Source organism: Heloderma suspectum, chromosome 13 (assembly GCF_057233095.1).
Source record: "Heloderma suspectum isolate Gila_16-S chromosome 13, 16-S_ref, whole genome shotgun sequence".
NCBI lineage: Eukaryota > Metazoa > Chordata > Lepidosauria > Squamata > Helodermatidae > Heloderma > Heloderma suspectum.
Window position 1 is genome coordinate 23,715,833 of NC_139470.1, and position 20,224 is coordinate 23,736,056.

General features: G+C 50.5%; 1 protein-coding gene across 4 annotated transcripts in view; it reads right to left on the reverse strand.

Annotated features, from left to right (window-relative positions):
- Positions 1 to 2,016, reverse strand: part of PLBD2 (phospholipase B domain containing 2) — a 93,278-nt gene extending 91,262 nt beyond the window's left edge. For all 4 annotated transcript variants that reach the window (XM_084820372.1, XM_084820370.1, XM_084820371.1 and 1 more), the window contains exon 1: positions 1,402 to 2,016. In XM_084820372.1, the coding sequence (XP_084676498.1) occupies positions 1,402 to 1,616 (215 nt within the window). In that variant the 5' untranslated portion in view covers positions 1,617 to 2,016. The remainder of the gene's footprint in view (positions 1 to 1,401) is intronic.
- Positions 2,017 to 20,224: the final 18,208 nt, after the last annotated feature.

The following is a 20,224-nucleotide window of genomic DNA, read 5'->3' on the forward strand; positions in this document are numbered from 1 at the left end:
GCTATGGTCCACGGGGTCACGAAGAGCCGGACACGACTGAACGACTGAACAACAACACAGCACCTATTGTATCAACCCTGCCCCAACCACTGATCAGATGGTGGATTTCTGGCTTTTGTGCAGCTTTCTCCCCATGCGAAAAGGTTGAAATGCTTCTCCCAAAGCCTAGCTATGGGCAGCAAGAGCTTTAAGTGAAAATATGCTGATATTTTGGCCCAGCTCTCTTTGCCACCCACCCCTGGCATGCGGTCCCGGGAGCGTCTCCGAAATGGAATCCGTCCCTCGGGCTGAAAGAAGTTTGGCAACCCCTGATCACAATTATTTTTTTATTATTTATTATTGTTTATTCTAAACATTTCTATCCCGCCCTATATCATTAAGATCGCAGGGTGGCGTACAGATAAAATCAATTTAAGAAATATAAAACAATAAATAATTTAGGGAGCAATCCTATGCATGTTTAGACAGAAGGAAGTCCTACAACTCCCAGCGTTCCCCAGCCAGATATGCTTTCTTCTGTCTAAACATGCATAGGATTGCACCCTTAAAACACCTAAGAACATATTGAACTATTAAACAAACTAATACCAGTTAAAATCTAAAACAATAAAATGGTTAAAACCATGTGCTAGGGAATGCATTTAGCCCTCTAAGGCTTTGGTAAAATGCCATGATGTTACTTTTTATTACTGTCTTCTCAGTGGGGAACAAGCCATTCTGGCATAGTTGGAAATCGGGGCTAGAGATGGAGGAGTCTGAGCCCCGGTGGCCCATCGGTCCAATCTGGGCGGGAGAAGCGGAGTCTGGGCTGGAGAATCAGCGATGGAGGGTGCCCACCGGGGCTGGAGGGGCAGAGGGCGGGGCCATCAGAGGCAGATCCGTCTTTTGGACCCCCAGCAGCCCATACCACAGAAAGGGATAAGCGAGGCACGCGAACTTTTGAGATCATGAGTCCAAAGCTGCCGGGGCGGGGGGTTGGATCTACGCAGCCGCACAAAAGCACTGGTTTGGACACACAGGAACCGAAGCGAATACGAATCTGTGTTCCCGCAGGGGCAAATCCGAGATGGGAGGCGCGCGCCGGCTGTCCCCCGCAGTCGCCCCGTGGCGCTTTCCTCGTCGGTCCGACTGCAAAAGCGAGCGCGCCGTCGTTGCAACGCACCCGCCCCACTCCCTCCCCGTGCACTTTTACTCGGAAGTAAATCCCGCTCGGTGCCTCCTTCGCCGCCGACGGCCGGCCAGCCAGCCTGCAGCATAAGGCTGCAGCTTGGCACCGCGAGCCCTCTGCTTGGGTTTACTCGGAAGCAAGCCCCGCTTGCCTTCTCGGCGGGGGTGGGGGGGGGAGGTTTGTGCCCTCCAGTGAGCGGGCCCAGGAGAGGACTGCAGCCGCCCGCCACCTACCCCGTGTCCCGAATCCCGTCGGTCAGGTTGGCCCAGGCGACGGCGGCGGGCGCCCAGCCGCGCACGACCTTCAGCTGGGCGGAAAGCGGGTCCAGCAGCACCGAGCAGCTGCGGGTGGGTTCCGAACCGGCGCCGGGGAAGGGAGGCGGCGGCGGCGCCCGCCCGGCCTGCAGCAGCCCCGGCAGGGCGACCAGCAGGAACGGCAGCAGCGCCATGACCGGCGAGAGCCCCGCGGAAGCCGCCGATGCAGCCGCAGGAGGCGCCGCCTTCCCCGGCGGGCGCTGTACCGGCGGCAGCCCCGCGAGGGAGCCCCGATGCCGCAGCCTGGAGGGCAGCAGCTGAGCTGCTGCGGCCCCGTCCTTGCCCGCCCGCACCCGGGAGGAGAGCGGGCGCGGGAGGCGCAGCGCAGCGCAGCGGCGCGCCCCTGCGAGGCTCGGAGCGCAAATGCGCGGCCAGGCTGGGCGCAGAGCCCGGGGACGTCGGGGTGCAGCCTTGGCGTCAGGACCGTCCTGCTCGGTCGTGGCCGGCCAGAGCCACCGAGCCGCGCTGCGTGGCCGCGCCCGCGGGTGGACTTTAATAGAGTGCCGCCCCGTGCCTGTTTCGACAGAAAAAAAGGCCTACAACTCCCAGCGTGCCCCAGCCAAGCTGGGGCACGCTGGGAGTTGTAGGCCTTTTTTTTCTGTCGAAACAGGCACGGGGTGGCACCCTGAGGGCACGACCCTGTGCCCGGTTAGACGGAAAGGAGGCCCAGCCTGCGCTGGCTGGCACCCTGAGGGCACGACCCTGTGCCCGGTTAGACGGAAAGGAGGCGCAGCCTGCGCTGGCTGGCACCCTGAGGGCACGACCCTGTGCCCGGTTAGACGGAAAGGAGGCGCAGCCTGCGCTGGCTGGCACCCTGAGGGCACGACCCTGTGCCCGGTTAGACGGAAAGGAGGCCCAGCCTGCGCTGGCTTGTGCCCGGTTAGACGGAAAGGAGGCCCAGCCTGCGCTGGCTGGCACCCTGAGGGCACGACCGTGTGCCCGGTTAGACGGAAAGGAGGCCCAGCCTGCGCTGGCTCGCACCCTGAGGGCACGACCCTGTGCCCGGTTAGACGGAAAGGAGGCGCAGCCTGCGCTGGCTGGCACCCTGAGGGCACGACCCTGTGCCCGGTTAGACGGAAAGGAGGCGCAGCCTGCGCTGGCTGGCACCCTGAGGGCACGACCCTGTGCCCGGTTAGACGGAAAGGAGGCGCAGCCTGCGCTGGCTGGCACCCTGAGGGCACGACCCTGTGCCCGGTTAGACGGAAAGGAGGCGCAGCCTGCGCTGGCTGGCACCCTGAGGGCACGACCGTGTGCCCGGTTAGACGGAAAGGAGGCCCAGCCTGCGCTGGCTGGCACCCTGAGGGCACGACCGTGTGCCCGGTTAGACGGAAAGGAGGCCCAGCCTGCTCTGGCTCGCACCCTGAGGGCACGATCCTGTGCCCGGTTAGACGGAAAGGAGGCCCAGCCTGCGCTGGCTCGCACCCTGAGGGCACGACCCTGTGCCCGGTTAGACGGAAAGGAGGCCCAGCCTGCGCTGGCTGGCACCCTGAGGGCACGACCCTGTGCCCGGTTAGACGGAAAGGAGGCCCAGCCTGCTCTGGCTCGCACCCTGAGGGCACGATCCTGTGCCCGGTTAGACGGAAAGGAGGCCCAGCCTGCGCTGGCTCGCACCCTGAGGGCACGACCCTGTGCCCGGTTAGACGGAAAGGAGGCCCAGCCTGCGCTGGCTCGCACCCTGAGGGCACGACCCTGTGCCCGGTTAGACGGAAAGGAGGCGCAGCCTGCGCTGGCTGGCACCCTGAGGGCACGACCCTGTGCCCGGTTAGACGGAAAGGAGGCGCAGCCTGCGCTGGCTGGCACCCTGAGGGCACGACCCTGTGCCCGGTTAGACGGAAAGGAGGCGCAGCCTGCGCTGGCTGGCACCCTGAGGGCACGACCCTGTGCCCGGTTAGACGGAAAGGAGGCGCAGCCTGCGCTGGCTGGCACCCTGAGGGCACGACCCTGTGCCCGGTTAGACGGAAAGGAGGCCCAGCCTGCGCTGGCTTGTGCCCGGTTAGACGGAAAGGAGGCCCAGCCTGCGCTGGCTCGCACCCTGAGGGCACGACCCTGTGCCCGGTTAGACGGAAAGGAGGCCCAGCCTGCGCTGGCTCGCACCCTGAGGGCACGACCCTGTGCCCGGTTAGACTGACACGAGGCCCAGCCTGCTCTGGCTTGCACCCTGAGGGCACGACCCTGTGCCTGTTTAGACAGAAACGAGGCCCACCTGTGCTGGCTGGGGCATGCTGGGAGTTGTGGGACTTCTTTCTGTCTAAACATGGACAGGGTTAAGAACATCAGAAGAGCCCTGCTGGATCAGGCCAAGGATCCATGTAGTCCAGCATTCTGCTCACACAGTGGCCAACCAGCTGTTGACCAGGAACCAACGAGCAGGGCATGAGTGCAACAGCACCCTCCCACCCATGTTCCCCAGCAGCTGGTGTACATAGGCTCAGTGCCTGTGTGCACCAGATTGCACCTCAAGGGCACGATCCTATCCCTGTTTAGACAGAAACGAGGCCCACCCGTGCTGGCTGGGGCATGCTGGGAGTTGTAGGACTTCTTTCGGTCTAAACATGCACAGGTTTAAGAATGTCAGAAGAACTCTGCTGGATCAGGCCAAGGGTCCATCTAGTCCAGCATTTTGTTCACACAGTGGCCAACCAGCTGTCGACCAGGAACCCACAGGCAGGGCATGAGCGCAACAGCACCCTCCCACCCATGTTCCCCAGCAACTGGTGTACATAGGATCACTGCCTATGCGCACCAGTAAGGGCGTGATCCTCTGCATATTTAGACAGAAACATGGCCTACCCATGCTGGCTGGGAGTTGTAGGCCTTTTCTTTGTTGAAACATGCACAGGCTTGCACTGAAAGGGCATGATCCTATGCATGTTTAGATAGGAAAAAAAAGTCTGGCTGGCTGAGGCACGCTGGGAGTTGTAGGACTTTTTTTCTGTCTAAACATGAATAGGATTGCACCTTCAATGTCCAATCCTTTGCCTGTTTGGAAAGAGAAAATTCCTACAATTCAGTTTCTCAGTTGTCCTGTGTTGGGTACAATCCTATTGGCACTCACTACTTGAGTTTGCTATTAGAGGGAGCGATAGCTGTTGCTCTAGGAACTTGTCTAATGGCGCAATCCTATGCAGGTTTAGACAGAAAAAAAGTTCTACAACTCCCAGCATGCCCCAACCAGCGGCTAGCTGGAGAGTTGCTGGGAGTTGTAGGAATTTTTTCTGTCTAAACCTGCATAGGATTGCGCCCTAATAATCCTTTTTTAAAAAGCTACCTAAGCTAGAGGGCTTCCCTGCATCTTGTGATAGATAATTCCACCCCCACCTCGCTAACAGTCCTTGCTTTTGTCAGTCCTGAATTACTGCTGGTTAGTTTCATTGGGTCACTGTGACCTCTGAGTTCTAGTTTTATGAGAGAGGGAGAAAATATGTTTCTTCTCTCCGCACTCTGCATAATTTAAAAATCTCTCTATCTTCCATGACCTTTAGTTGTCTTTCCTGGTAGGAAAGCAGGGTACGTGTTTTTTTAAAGTCTGGTTGAGGATAGCTTTGTTTTTTCTTGCTATTTTAATTCTGGTAGGATTCCTCCGCTTTAAAACATTCAGTTTTCCCATCCATGCATCATAAAAACAAATACAATAAAACCAATGATAAAACACAATAAAATAATGTTTAAAGGTTTTAAACACAACAACAATAATTTAAGATTATTTTTTTAAAGAAATAAATATCCAAGCAGCTAAAACATGGAGAAGGATGATTCTAAAATGCAGCATTAATCATATCATTAAAAATAAAACAAGCAGCAGTTGAAAATTCTTTTAAAGGATAGAGAATAATAAGGTCTTTGCCTGGCACCAAAAAGTCAACAAAGTGGGAGCCAGGCAGACCACTCTAGAGATGGCATTCCACACTTTGGGGGCCATCACAGAAAAGGCCCACTCATGAGTACCTCCCACCAAATCTCAGTATGTGGGGGCACTCAGAGTGAGGCTTCAGATGATGATTTCAGGGCACGGGCATCAACAGCTCGTCAGCTGTTGAATTTTGCTTGCTTTGTTAAAAGGCAGAAGAGCCTTGAAAAATAAATGTTGACAACCCCTATATGGCTTTCTGTTAAAAGCAGCTGTTAAAAGCAAAGTCAGAAATGCCACCTTTTTTTCTAGGCTGTGTCTTTAATAGCTGTATTACAGATTCAGAAGGCACGTCTTTCCTATAGGATACTTCTTGGCTGGTACAAACAAGTCAACGACAGAGTTAGGGCACAATCCTATGGGGATAGTGGGCTGCCTCTGAACTCGGAGGCGACCAACTACCCAATGTAGGACAGGCGGACCTCCTCCTCCACACTCTGGCCACCCTGCATTTGCGGCTAGATGGCTGATTTCACCTGTCTAGCCAGGGTGCCTCGGATGGTGCATAGGAAGCGTTGTAACAGCACTGCCGTCCCACCCCCACCCCCAGGAATGCCCCCTTTTCAGCCACTCCGTGCTGCTCTTCCAAGCATGAAGCTGGGGATGAACCGTGCTGCCTACGAGGGGGCGGGGAGTTGGTTTTAGAACTGACCTCATAGCACTGGCTCAGAGCTCTGTTCCCAGAAAGTGAAAAATCCTATGGCCGTCTACATGCTGTCTAGCGGCCATAGGATTGTGCCCTTGGTGGCTAAGCTCCTCTTCTCCACTCAGAGGTCTCCTAAGATGATGTCTTCATCCTAATTGTAACTTGTATTCCATGATTTTATCTTTTGTAAAGATCATGTTATCTTTATCTTCACATTGTGTTTTCATTATGCCCACATATTTTAAATAAGTGTATGTTTTAATGACTATTTTTAGCTTGTTGTGTAACTAATTATTGTGGTTTTATGGTTTTAATAATTACAGTTCACTGCTTTTTTGTTCTAATGGGTCTGTGACCACATAATAAAATGAACTGGACTCCTTTACAGTAGTATTGCAATGGTGAGCATGCATCCAGGCAGAGATGAGCCCCAGCAGCTATCTTTCATGGCATTAGTAACACTGCAGTGACCTAGAATCAACCAAGGGGGCTGATCCCTGCTTAATGTCATTATAACAAAGAGGTGCGGGGGCTCACATCTTCCCTAATCCCAGGCACAGGGTTTAGTTATTGGGATTTACCTTCACCCAAAGTATTATTACTAGGATATGAGCAGAAAACACTCTGTGCATACTCAAGGCACTTCTGTACTGTTAGAAGGCCACTTCAGTGGGGGGTCAAGTCCCTCTTTGGCCCACATGCTTAGAAGAAAAAATATGTGCTTAGGAGAAAACTGGCAGCTATCCCAAATTGCTTTGCACTGAGTAAGGGAGGGTTGCAGAGGCTGTCTTTAAAGAGGCCACTCTAACCAAGTATTTCTGCCCTGGTGGACAAGTCTAGTTACATTATGTTAAATTTCAGAACTTGTCCATGAGTTTCAAACATCCCACGGGAAACTGCAGTCATTTAGTGCTTCTGCTGTAAAGTGCAAACAGTAGGAGGGGTACATTGAGAATCATACTTCTAGCTTTAAACCAGCAGTAAACTCTCAGAGTAAACTTAGAATCATAGAATAGTAGGGTTGGAAGGGGCCTACAAGGCCATCGAGTCCAACCCCCTGCTCAGTGCAGGAATCTAAGTCAAAGCATCTCTGACAGATGGCTGCCCAGCCTCATCTTGAATGCCTCCAGTGTGGGAGAGCCCACCACCTCCCTAGGTAATGAGTGCCATTGCTGTATTGCTCTAACAGTCAGGAAATTTTTCCCAATATTCAGCCGAAATCTGCCTTCCTGTAACTTGAGCCCATTATTCCGTGTCCTGCACTCCAGGATGATTGAGAAGAGATCCTGGCCTTCTTCTTTGTGACAGCCTTTCAAGACTTGAAGAGCGCTATCATATCTCCCCTCAGTCTTCTCTTCTCAAGGCCAAACATGTGCAGTTCTTTCAGTCTCTCTTAATAGGGCTTTGTTTCCAGTCCCCTGATCATCTTCGTTGCCCTCCTCTGTAATAAATCAATAAAATAAAATGCAAAAAATGGTGTCCGCAGGCACTCCGACATGATGCAACAGCTGCAGGTAAATTAAGGCATGGGGGTGTCGTGTCGTGCGAACCAGGTCATTCTTTTTCTCATCATTGCTACCACTTGCTTGCTTGACAGGCAGAGAGCCAGTGACCAAGTTGGTAATGGAATCTACTGTGCCTCCTTCTCACCACCCCCACTGTCCGAGAGGCAGGTGAACAGGCAGTTCAAATGGTGAAGAGTGGCAGCAGCAACTCCAGGGGCCTCGTGTCAGTGGGCCCCTGCTGGGATGTGGGCCCTTGGCCTGTGCCCAACCATGCCTTCTCTTGACACTGTCCCTGGCAGCAGCACTGAGATCAAAGCCGGGCAGTGCTGTACCAACTCCATCTGATACAGCAGCTGCACCCCACCTTCCCAGCCATCTGCTCGCATTGGTAGTACATGCCCTGGTCTCCTCTCATCTAGACTGCTATAATGCGCTCTATGTAGGGTTGCCCTTGGAGACAGTTCGGAAGCTAAAGCTGGTGCAGAATCTCCTGATTAAAGGCAGCCACTGGCCTGATCACATCACTCCGGTGCTGAAGGAGTTGCACTGGCTAGCAGTTGTTTTCTGGGCGAAATTCAAGGTGTTGGCTTTGACCTTTAAAAACCTATATGGTTCCGGCCCAGCCTATCTCAAGGAGCGCCTCCAGCAATACCAGACAGGCCTCTCAACAAGATCAGCCTTGGATGGCCTTCTCTCTGTCCCATCAGCCAGGACAGCTAGGCTGGTGAGGATGAGGGAGAGGGCCTTCTCTGTAGTGGCCCCCACTCTGTGGAATTCCCTCCCTAGAGAACTCCGCCATGCCCCCTCTTTAATGAGCTTCCACCATGTACTGAAAACTTGGTTGTTCAGGCAGGCATTTGGGGTGGGTTATGGTATTTTTAGAACAGGATGTTTTATTGCTTAATTTTACTGTTTTTGATTGTTGTATTGTTGTACATCGCCCAGAGTGGCCAGGTGTTTAGGGATGGCGGAGAATTCTGCCACGGACCCCAATGAGGCCAAATATTTGCATAGCCTATCGCAAGAAAAACAGGGCCGCAAATGGCGTCCGCTACGCCATTTGAGGTGGTAAAGCTGGTAGATTTACCTAAATGCAGCCGTAATTAGCTACATTTAGGCTAATCTACCAGCTTTACAGCCGCAAATGGCGAAGTGGACGCCATTTGCGTCCCGAGTTAGCCCAGTGAAGCGATACGGCACGGCAATGGCGGCTGGCCGTATTGCCAGCAATGTGGACCCAGCCACTGGCTCCGCAGGATCCCTGCAGAGCGGAGCCGGCCAGGACGGATTCCAGGGGTGAGGGACGGATTGCCTCCCCCCCGCGGACCCCCCCTGGACTGGAAAGGTAGGGGATCCGTACACCCCTACAGGTGACCGGCCAGATGGACGATTAAGAAATTTAATAAAAAAATAAAGCCAGGCAGCTTGGAGCAGCCATGTAAATTTCCCACAATGCCCTGGAGAAATGTGACATTGGAGGCATCAGGGGAAATTAAAATGCTGCCTCCAAGCCACAGGAAGCCCATACAGTTGCCCTGCCCTTTTCCCTATCCCTGCCCAAAATGCATTAGTCCAGATAGATCAAAACAAGAAAAGCATTTAGTAATGTCGACTTTAAACTGTACGCAGAGAGATTGTTTTTGATAAAGGAGTGTCTTTTCCTCAGGAGATGATGGTGTTGCTGCAGGGAGAGACTTCTTGGGCCATCCAGATGTGTTCTGACTGATGTCCCGAGGTGAACAATGCAGCTTTCAAGGGGCAGCTGCACTCGGAGACCCTGCCGGGGTCTTGCCAAAGTACATTTGTGGATAACGCTCTTGAGTCTGCAAGAAGCTTCGGCTGTTTCAGCAAAACGTCTTGAACTTTCCTGACGGCAACCAGCCATCGTGACATGAACCCGACGCCCGGGTGGCTGGGTTCATTCCCTCTCTGCTCCGAGCATGTGATCCTGGAAGGGCAATTTAACAAGGTGCTGTATTGACCTTTTAAGCTCTTAAGGCTCTTATGTCACCAGCCAGGTAACAGGGCGGCCTGTCTTTCCCTGGACTGTTATTATCCTATTAGGGTAAGAGTGGGAGAGGGACTAGCGAAATGCAAGGGAAGGACAGAACCCTCTTCAGGGTGGGGGAACAGAACACCTGCCTCTCAATTTGGGTGGGTTACAAAGGTTGAATTATAGGGGAGGCCAATAGTATCCTATTCCCCTAACTTTTCTGGCTGCCTCTTTTATTATTTTATAATAATACAAAAATAAGGGTACAGGAGGCTTGATTTGTGGTTGGGATTTCATGAAGGGCCCCTCTACCTGTTTCCCCTTAATTTCAGCACTGTTGGGCTTTCTCCCCCCAAAAAATTGGGGGCGGGGGGAATGGCAGCAGAAGGGAAAGTTTTCAGATCCATCTCCCGAAGATCCAAAGTAGCTTTCTGAAGAACTGCTCCTGAATTAACCTGACACTGAGACTGGGCTCATCTCCCATCTCTGTGGTTGCCCTCCACTCCACCTGTAAAGGCTGGGACGAAATCGACTCCCTGAGCACCCTGACAGTGAGTATGAGGTACCGATAATTGGAACAGTAGACAGAAGTGGTAAAACTATTCCTGGACTTCCAGGGATGTCCAGGAATGGTCCAAGAATTGCAGTTCCAAGTGCAGGTGGGGGACTGCAAGGCTGAACACTTCCCCAATTTTGTGTGTGTATGTGGCCCTTACGCATAGAAATCCAGCAGGTCAGGAGGTAGGCTAAGTGAGAACTGTTTACCCTGACTTCTAGTTTATATGCAGAAAGTGGAGCATTCTGTCCTCCACTTGTAGGTACAGACCAGGAACAGGACAGTTTTACCTTCTCATCTACTGTTTCTGTGAATGAGATCTCACGTGGCCACTACAAAGGGACGCTCTTTCCTGCATTATTAAGGCTGCAATCCTGTGCACGCCTCCGTAGGGGTTGTTGTTGTTGTTCAGTCGTGTCCAACTCTTCATGACCCCATGGACCATAGCATGCCAGGCCTTCCTGTCCTCCACTCTCTCCTGGAGTGTGCTCAAGTTCATATTCATTGCATCGGTGATGCTATCTAGCCATCTCATCCTCTGCTGTCCCCTTCTCCTTTTGCCTTCGATCTTTCCCAGCATCAGGGTCTTTTCCAGTGAGTTTTCTCTTCGTATTAGGTGGCCAAAATATTTGAGCTTGTCCTTCCAATGAGCACTCAGGGTTGATTTCCTTTAGGATGGACTGATTTGACCTCCTTGCAGTCCAGGGGACTCGTAAGAGTCTTCTCCAGCACCACAGTTCGAAAGCATCGATTCTTCAGCACTCAGCCTTCCTTATAGTCCAGCTCTCACAGCCATATGTTGCTACTGGGAAAACCATAGCTTTGATTATGTGGACCTTTGTCGGCAAGGTGATGTCTCTGCTTCTTACTATGCTGTCTAGGTTTGCCATAGCTTTCCTCCCAAGGAGCAAGCGTCTTTTAATTTCATGGCTACAGTCACCGTCTGCGGTGATCTTGGAGCCCAAGAAAATAAAATCTGTCACTGCTTCCACTTCTTCCCCTTCTATATGCCAGGAAGTGATGGGGCCAGATAACATGATCTTAGTTTTTTTTTTAATGTTGAAAATCCCATTAAATTCAGTGGGATTGATTTCCAATAAGTAGGAATAGGATGAGGCTCCTAAGGGAGCTGTGTTAGGAATCACATGCAAAGGTAAGATTGATGCCTTTTCTTTCTGTCAGAGGTTTTGTACGTTTAACAGGCGGGGGGCATTCAACAGGTTTAGCTTTTTCTGACATTGGAGATGCAATAATGAGGAAAACTTTGCCTGTTTAATAGCTGCCTCACTGTCAGAATTTCAAGGCACAGGAGCCTTTTAAAGAAACAGCAAACATACAGCTACACCAGTTTAGCCATGTTGTAGAGCAACCTCTGCTTTTATTTCAGAGGGCTATCCTTGGAGCTATGATTTAACACAGCCATGTATTTCACAACTTACCTAGTCGCTATGGGCAAACAGGAATTCTGTACAGGTGACTGAGTGGGGTGGTGGAGGAGGGACAGAGCCTCCCTTCCTTCCTCCTCCAGAAGCAGTGCAGAAACCAAGCGGGCTGGGGCTGGTGAAGGTCGGATGGAGCAACCTCATCCTTCTCTGCCATCTACTCAGTAGAAGACAGCTTATTTTCACTAGCCTACTAAGAGTCCAGTAGCCATGGAGGCAAGGGCTGCTCTCCCTCTGCAGCTATCATGGAAATGCATGCTACCAACCTCGCTGTAATTGTTTTTGAAGGCTAGTAACTTCTGTTACTTAATTACAAGGCTGACATAGCAGCTCCATACAATATAATGGATGCCCTTAGAGTATCCATGTGAAGCTGGAAAAGACTAGATATACCATGTTTTGTGGGACCAGAGGCCCAAAACACCACCCACTTGGCCAATATAGAAAGATCCGGAAGCAATAGAAAGTTTTGTTTTTCCTCCTCTGTTCCTTTAAGGAACTCTGAGGCCCTAATGGGTTCCCAAATCTAGCCTTCTGATTGGCCAAGGAGCCTTTAATTACCTTGCTGCAGGCATTTTGTTAGTGGTTAAACATGGTGTGGAGAAAGTGGGTAGGGGAGTCATTTTTCTCCCCCTCTCATTATACTCGAACCCAATGGGGTCATCCCATGAAGCTGATTGGTGGGAGATTCAGGGCAGATAAAAGGAAGGACTTCTTTACAACAGCACATAGTTAAACTATGGGATTCACATGCAGAAGATGAAGTGATGGCCACCACTTGGGATGGCTTTAAAAGGGGATTGGACCAATTCATGGAGGAGAAGGCTATCAGTGGCTGCTAGTTCTGATGGCTTTATGCTACCTCCAATATCAGTGGCAGGATGCCTATCTATACCAGTTGCTGGGGAATTTGGGCAAGAGGGTGTTTTTGCGCTCCTGTCCTATTTCTAGGCTTCCCACGGGCAGCTGGTTGGCACTGTGTGAATAGAATGCTGGACTAGCTGGACCTTGGTCTAATGCAGCGTGGTTCTTCTCATGTTCTTATGCTTGATGGTGTTTTGCTGTAAGGTGTTTGCTTTATCCAAGCTCAGACTGCTTGCCTTTGATGCTTCCCTTCCTCTGTCTTACTTCTATAGTGACTCACTTCAGCTTATATCTACTTGATAACAGAGAGCCACCAATGTTAGATAAGCCACACAAAGGTATTGCACTTGCTTATTTGGGGCCTGTACTCAGGTGGGTAACTGTCGGCCTTACTACTCCAACTTAGACTTATAAAGCAAAGTATTTTACTGTCAAAGTGCTCTTCACTTGTTTTCTGTTATGTTATAAGCTGCCTGGAGAACTTTTTGTTATAGGGCAGCATCTTCATCAGGGGTGTGGAACCTGTGGTCCTCCAAATGTTTTTGGACTATAGCCCACATCATCCCTGACTATTGGCCATCCTGGCTGGAGCTGATGTGACCTGGAGTCCAACAATGTCTGAAGGATCACAGGTTCTCCACCCCTGCTCTAAACGCTATCAGTAAAATCAATAAAAATGAAAGAATGGGGGAGCTTTGCAATGCTGCAGGCTCCTCTCACAATCTAACAATTGTGCAAAAACACTGAAATTCAACAGATGGTTGGGAACTGCAGTACAAAACATCTGGAGGGCACCGGATTGGGGAAATCTGTGCTAGGGTGTTATCTGATAGTAAAGGCAGAAGTGGAGGTTTTTAACAGACACACACCTGGGCAATCTCTTCCTCATAAACACTGCCACACTTTAAAACCTGACTTGTCTTTCCTAGGTGCGCTGTGTGTGTCCGTTGTGTACCCGATTTCAGTTGAAACAGAATGTGCAATTCTGTGGGCTCTCCCTGGAAATCCAAAGAAGAGTTGAGAAGAACAGGTTGATGTTCTTGGTAGTAACAATTTGCATAGCATTGTTTCTTTTTTAAATGTAATTGATTATAATAGTGAGGCCTTTAGATAAGTTTTGACAATGGAATGAACTTAGGTTTATGTATTTAGTAAGGGTTTCTTCTGCCGCAGGACTATTAAACAGTCAAATGCTGAAAGCATTTATCAATTACATAGCTGGTCAATTGGCAAAGTACTCTTTGGAGTGGTCAAATTCCCAAGCTTCATTTAGAGCAATGATAATGAATAGTTGGGCACCGGTTCTGCTATTCTGAGCACGATTAAATGTACCGCTGTTTATTTCACATGTTCTTGTGTTAAACTTTAGTGCTGCCATTGGGAGCTGGAAGGGACTTGTCAAATAACCTTGCTCAAATAACCTCTGTGTCTCTGTGCAGTGGGATCCCTGTGTGTGCATGTTAACTCAGGAGCAAGGCTTATTTCCAAGTAACTATGCATGAGATTGCAGCCACAGCCAAAATATAAACACCACCAAACTTTAACAGGTAGTTTGGTTTGTTGGATAGAGATTTGGACATTAATCAGGAAGGCCTAGATTCACGTCCGCTATGGTTTCACCTTGTAACCTTAAGCAGGCCTTACTCTTTCTTAACCTTGTTTTTACCATCTCTAAAATGTCAGCAGCAGTGTAGCATGTGGGGATGCCACAGTGAAAGGGAAGAAGCATATTGACAACTTGTGAAACACTTTGCAAGTGTGTAGCCCCATCCTATGTATGATTACTCATAAGTAACCGCCCACTGAAACCACCAGTGCTTACTTCTATATACATATGGAGGGGTTCTGACTCCACTTTCTTGAAAGCTTCACTTGTTTGACCCCAAGAAGTCCATTTACTTCATTATTGCATTATATTTGTCTATTTCATTTTCATTATAAGCTGCCTTGGAATTACTATTGCATTAAAGGGACATGGGTGTGTGCAGGGGGTGGGGTGGGGTGGGGTGGGGGTATAAATGCAGTAAGTAACCTGGCTTTCCCCTACAGATGTGTTGGACTCTTTGCATTCTTTTAACTATGTGTATTGCATTTTATTTTATTTTTTTCCCATTTCTATGGAATTTTAGTCTTGTAACTATAATCCACCCAGAGAACATTGGCTATTGGGCGGATTTTAAAAACGTAATAAATAGTCCAAAACATCTGGAGATTGCTTTCAATCTAGAGGTTTAAAGGAAGTCACTACTAGTAAAACCCCATTGAATTCCAAGAATCTTCTGAGTAAACCTGTATTGCCTGGGGCTCTCCCTCCCTCCCCTGTAAACAAGTTCATGATTTATGATGCAACTGTGAGAGGGGGCAGATCATAAAGAGTGTGTGATAAGAGTGGGGAGAACTCTATTCATTTTTTTAAGAGTGCAGTCCTATGCACGTTTAGACTGAAAAAGACCTACAACTCTCAGTAACCCCCAGCCAGTATGGCTAGCGAATACTGGGACTTGTCGGGCTTTTTTCTGTCTAAATGTGCATAGGATTGCACCCTAAAAAATAAATACAAGGGCTGGCAACTCTCAGCTTTTCCCCAGCCAGCATGGCTAGCTGGGGAACACCGGGAATTGTGGGCCTTTTTTCTGTCTGAACCTGCATAGGATTGCACCCTAAAAAATAAATACAAGGGCCGGCAACTCCTGGCTTTCCCCAGCCAGCATGGCTAGCTGGGGAACACCGGGAATTGTGGGCCTTTTTTCTGTCTGAACCTGCATAGGATTGCACCCTAAAAAATAAATACAAGGGCCGGCAACTCCTGGCTTTCCCCAGCCAGCATGGCTAGCTGGGGAACACCGGGAATTGTGGGCCTTTTTTCTGTCTGAACCTGCATAGGATTGCACCCTAAAAAATAAATACAAGGGCCGGCAACTCCTGGCTTTCCCCAGCCAGCATGGCTAGCTGGGGAACACCGGGAATTGTGGGCCTTTTTTCTGTCTGAACCTGCATAGGATTGCACCCTAAAAAATAAATACAAGGGCCTGCAACTCCCGGCTTTCCCCAGCCAGCATGGCTAGCTGGGGAACACCGGGAATTGTGGGCCTTTTTTCTGTCTGAACCTGCATAGGATTGCACCCTAAAAAATAAATACAAGGGCCTGCAACTCCCGGCTTTCCCCAGCCAGTACGGCTAGCTGGGGGCTGCTGGGAGTTGTAGGACTCCCCCCACCCATGCCTAGGATTGCGCCCCTAATCTGATTCTAAAGCCCGAGACTAGAGCGGCTGCCGGCCTTGCCGGAGAAAGACACGTTGTCGCTTTAAGCCGCTGGCGAGGAGAGGGCCGAGCTGGCGAAGGGAGGGCGGAGTCCGGGCTGGTTCGGCCGGCCACAGACGGCGGGGCGGGCGCGCCGGGTTGCGCGGCGCGCCGACCTGGTGGCTGGCTGGCTTCTGGGGCCGGTGAGTGGCCGCGGCGGGGGGCTCCGGGCGCAGGTGCGGGGCGGGCGCGCCGGCAGGGCAGGGCAGGGGCCCCGGGTTGGACGGAGAGGGCGATCCCGGGCGATCGCCCCGGGCTGGGCTCCCGCAGCCGCGGTGCCGGCGGCGGGCAGCCGCTTCTGGGGCGTCCCTGGCACCGGGAAGGCGAGCAGCTCCACCACGTCGCCCTGCCTCCTTTGGCATCGGAGGCGGCTGCGTGGGCGCGGGGCAAACGCCTCTCTCGGCCGCGCGGAGCCCCGGGGGGGGGGGTGCCCAGCTGGGCGCGCCTCGCGCTTGGCCTGCTGGCGCAGCGCGGAGGCGAGGGGAAATCGGAGCCGCGACTTGATGAGCCAGTATGGCGTAATGGTTAGAGCGTTGGACGGGGACTCCGCAGTTCCGGGTTCTAGTCCTCATGAAGCTCACGGAGGGGGAGGGGGGCTTTGGAGCAGTCGCTGATGCGCAGCCAGACCTACCTCGCAGGGTCGTTGTGAGGCTAACATGGGGAGGAGGAGCAGGACCGTGTAAACTGCCTCGGGTTCCTTGCAAGAGGAAAGAACAGCTGGCCTTGCAGAGGAGGAGAAGGTTAAAAAAGAGCCCTCTCCGAAGACTCCTGAAACCTCCTCCTCCTCCCGCACATACTGTATGATAGAATGGTGAAGGGCTAGTTTTGGGGGCAGGCTCCCTGTGCCGAGCACTCTATTGCTACGTAGTAATAAAGACAGCTGGGGTACATAGCGGTTAGGGTGCTGGACCGGATGAGACCCGAGTTCTAGTCCTCACGCAGCCATGAAGCTCCCTGGGTGACTTCGGGCCAGTCACTGACGCTCAGCCTGATCTACCTTGTAGGGTTGTTCTGAGGATAAAATGGAGCAGAGGAGGACCGCGTAAGCTGCCGTGGGTTCCTTGCAAGAGGCAAAAAGGCAGGGTACAAATGTAAGAATCGGCAATAAATCTTACAGGACTCTGTTGAGACGGCCTAGTCTGTTGGGAAGCGCACCGCTAGCATTCCTCTTCTCCCTTCCCCGCCACTCCATGCTTTACAGCTGTTTCTATGTTCCTAATAGGTAGAGAAACAGCAATGAAACTGTTTGCCAGCCCTGATTTAAAAAAACTCGGAGAATTTGCAGTTTCGCCTTTTAGACGCATATTTTGCTTTAAGTCCTAGCACCATCAGGGCTACAGGAATAAGATGGATTTTGCCTCTGAGCTTGCTGCTCTCTTGGTGGGCATTTGGGGGGCTGTGGGGGCGGGTGGACTTTGACCCTAGCCGTAGCTGCACCACTAGAAAAGGAGGGAGAACCAGGGCATTGGCTTTTGCTGGACCAAGCCAAAGGTCTAATCCATCCTTCCCCAAGCAGGTGCCTTTCAGATGTCTTAGACTAAAGTCCCCTAATCCCCCCAGCTGGCACTGCTGCATGGCATCAGGATGAGGAAAGCTAACCTAATGTTATAGTCAAGCTCTCTGGGCTTGCTGCCCATATTATATTTCATTCCCCCTCCCCCCCCCCAGCCCAGGACAGGTACATCGGAAACTGGATTATTGACAGGGGGTCGCTGTGTTAGTCTGCGGCATCAAAAGCAACAAAGAGTCTTGTGGCATGTTAAAGACCAACCAATTTATTCTCGCATAAGATCAGTGGTGTAGTGGAGGCAGGGCTGTCAGGGACGCAGCCCCAACACTTTTTTTTTTATTAGCAAGGACGCTGACGTCATCTGCCACCCCCCTCAGAAGTCCCTGTTCCCTTTGAGATTACCTACAATCTTTCCAGTAGCCATGGGAAAATGGACTTTCCCAGTAACCATATGTCGTTCCCTGTTGTAATGCAAAGTATTTTGGGGTTGTAATGCAAAGTATTTTGAGGTGGCTTGCTCTGGAATGGGCAATTAAGAGCCAGTAGCTTTACAAAAGACCTGCTCTTGGTAGAGATAAAAGTGCAAGAACTGGTTTGTTGATACAGCTGTCAGCATTTTTGGACTCTTCTTGGGACATGGAGACTTATGAGCACCTGCAGTTCAAAATCTACCACTATACCACTGCATAAGATGCATCTTATGCAGGGCCTTCTTGGTGGTGGCCTCCCAATTGTGGAATGATCTCCCGATAAGGCCCACCTGGTGCTAACAGGCACCAGGTCAAGACCTTTCTCTTTTCTCAGGCATTTGGCAGCATATGAGTTTTAATCAGGTCCTCAATTTCTTTCATGGTTGATTGCTTAAAGTTGTTTATGGATATATGTTGTCACTGTGTCTAGAGTCTGTGTGTTTTTATGTAAATGGTTATTTTACATAAAATAATATAAAATATTTATATAAATATTTATATAAATATATATACATATATGAATATATATTCATATAAATATTTATTTGTTTCATGGTTGATAGTTTAAAGTTGTTTTTAGATATATGTTGTCTCCGTGTCTACAGTCTGTGTGTTTTTGTGTAAATCATAGAATAGTAGGGTTGGAAGGGGCCTCTTAAGACCATCGAGTCCACCCCCCCAGCTCAATGCAGGAATCTAAGTCAAAACATCCCTGACAAGTGGCTGTCCAGCTTCATCTTGAAGGCCTCCAGTGTGGGAGAGCCCTCCACCTCCCTAGGTAATGGGTTCCATTGTCGTATTGCTCTCACAGTCAGGAAGTTTTCCTGATGTTCAGCCAGAATCTGGCTTTCTGCAACTTGAGCCCATGATTCCGTGTCCTGCACTCTGGGCTGATCGAGAAGAGATCCTGGCCTTCCTCTCTGTGACAACCTTTCATGTACTTGAAGAGCGCTATCCTATCTCCCCTCAGCCTTCTCTTCTCAAGGCTAAACATGCCCAGTGCTTTCAGTCTCTCTTCATAGGGCTTTGTTTCCAGTCCCCTGATCATCTTTGTTGCCCTCCTCTGAACCCTCTCCAGTTTGTCTGCATCCTTCTTCAACTGTGGTGCCCAGAACTGGACACAGTACTCCAGTTGAGGCACAACCAGTGCTGAGTAGAGGGGAGCTAGTACTTCACGTGATTTGGAAGCTATACTTCTATAAATGCAGCCCAAAAGAGCATTTGCCTTTTTTGCAGCCACATCACATTGTTGGCTCATATTCAGCTTGTGATCTACAGCAATTCCAAGATCCTTCTCGCTTGTAGTATTGTTGATCCAAGTATCGCCCATGTTGTAACTGTGCATTTGATTTCTTTTTCCTAGGTGCAGAACTTGGCATTTATGCCTATTAAATTTCATTCTGTTGTTTTCTGCCCAGCGCTCCAGTCTATCAAGATCACTTTGAATGTTGTTTCTGTCTTCCGAGGTATTAGCTGTCCCGCCCAATTTTGTGTCATCTGCATATTTGATCAGCATTCCCTACACCTCCTCCTCCAAGTCATTAAGAAAAATGTTGAAGAGCACTGGGCCCAGGACTGAGCCCTGCGGTACCCCACTCGTTACCTCTCCCCAGTTTGAGATGATCCCATTGATAAGCACTCTTTGAGTCCGATTCTGTAGCCAACTGTGGATCCACCGGATCGTTGTTTCATCTAGCCCACCTTTAGGTAATTTGCTAATCAGGTTATCATGGGGCACTTGGTCGAAAGTCGAAAGCACAGCATTCCCACAGTCCACAGGGGAAGTTACTTGATCAAAAAGTGAGATCAGATTCGTCTGGCAGGATTTGTTCTTGACAAATCCATGTTGGCCTGGAGTAATCACGGCATTATTTTCAAGGTGCTTCCAGATGGATTGCTTTATCATCTGCTCCAGAATTTTCCCAGGGATTGATGTCAGACTGACTGGTTTGTAGTTCCCAGGTTCCTCCTTTTTGCCCTTTTTGAAAATAGGGACAACATTAGCCCTCCTCCAGTCATCTGGCACCTCCCCCGTCCTCCATGATTTCTCAAAGAGAATAGACAGCAGTTCTGAGTGCTCTTCTGCCAGCTCCTTTATTACTTTAGGATGCAGTTGATCTGGCCCTGGAGATTTAAACTCATTCAAAGTAATTAGGTGTTCCTTGACCATATGCCTATCGATCTCCAGCTGCAATCCTGCCCCTTCAGTCTGTACTTCGCCTTTGCGGGTGGACCCATAGACCCTCTTTCGGGAGAAGACCGAGCCAAAGTAGGAATTGAGCACCTCTGCCTTTGTCATCTGTTACCATTTTGCCATCCTTATTTAATAGCTGAACCACCATTTATTTCCTCTGCCTTTTACTATGCACGTATCTGAAGAAAGCCTTTTTGTTGCTTGTAGCATCCCTCGCTAACCTCAGCTCGTTCTCAGCTTTAGCCTTCCTGACGCCATCCCTGCAATTCTGTGCTACCTGCCTGTACTCTTCCTTTGTAGCTTGGCCTTCCTTCCACTCCTATATGTGTCCTTTTTTTTTGTTTTCAGGTCATCT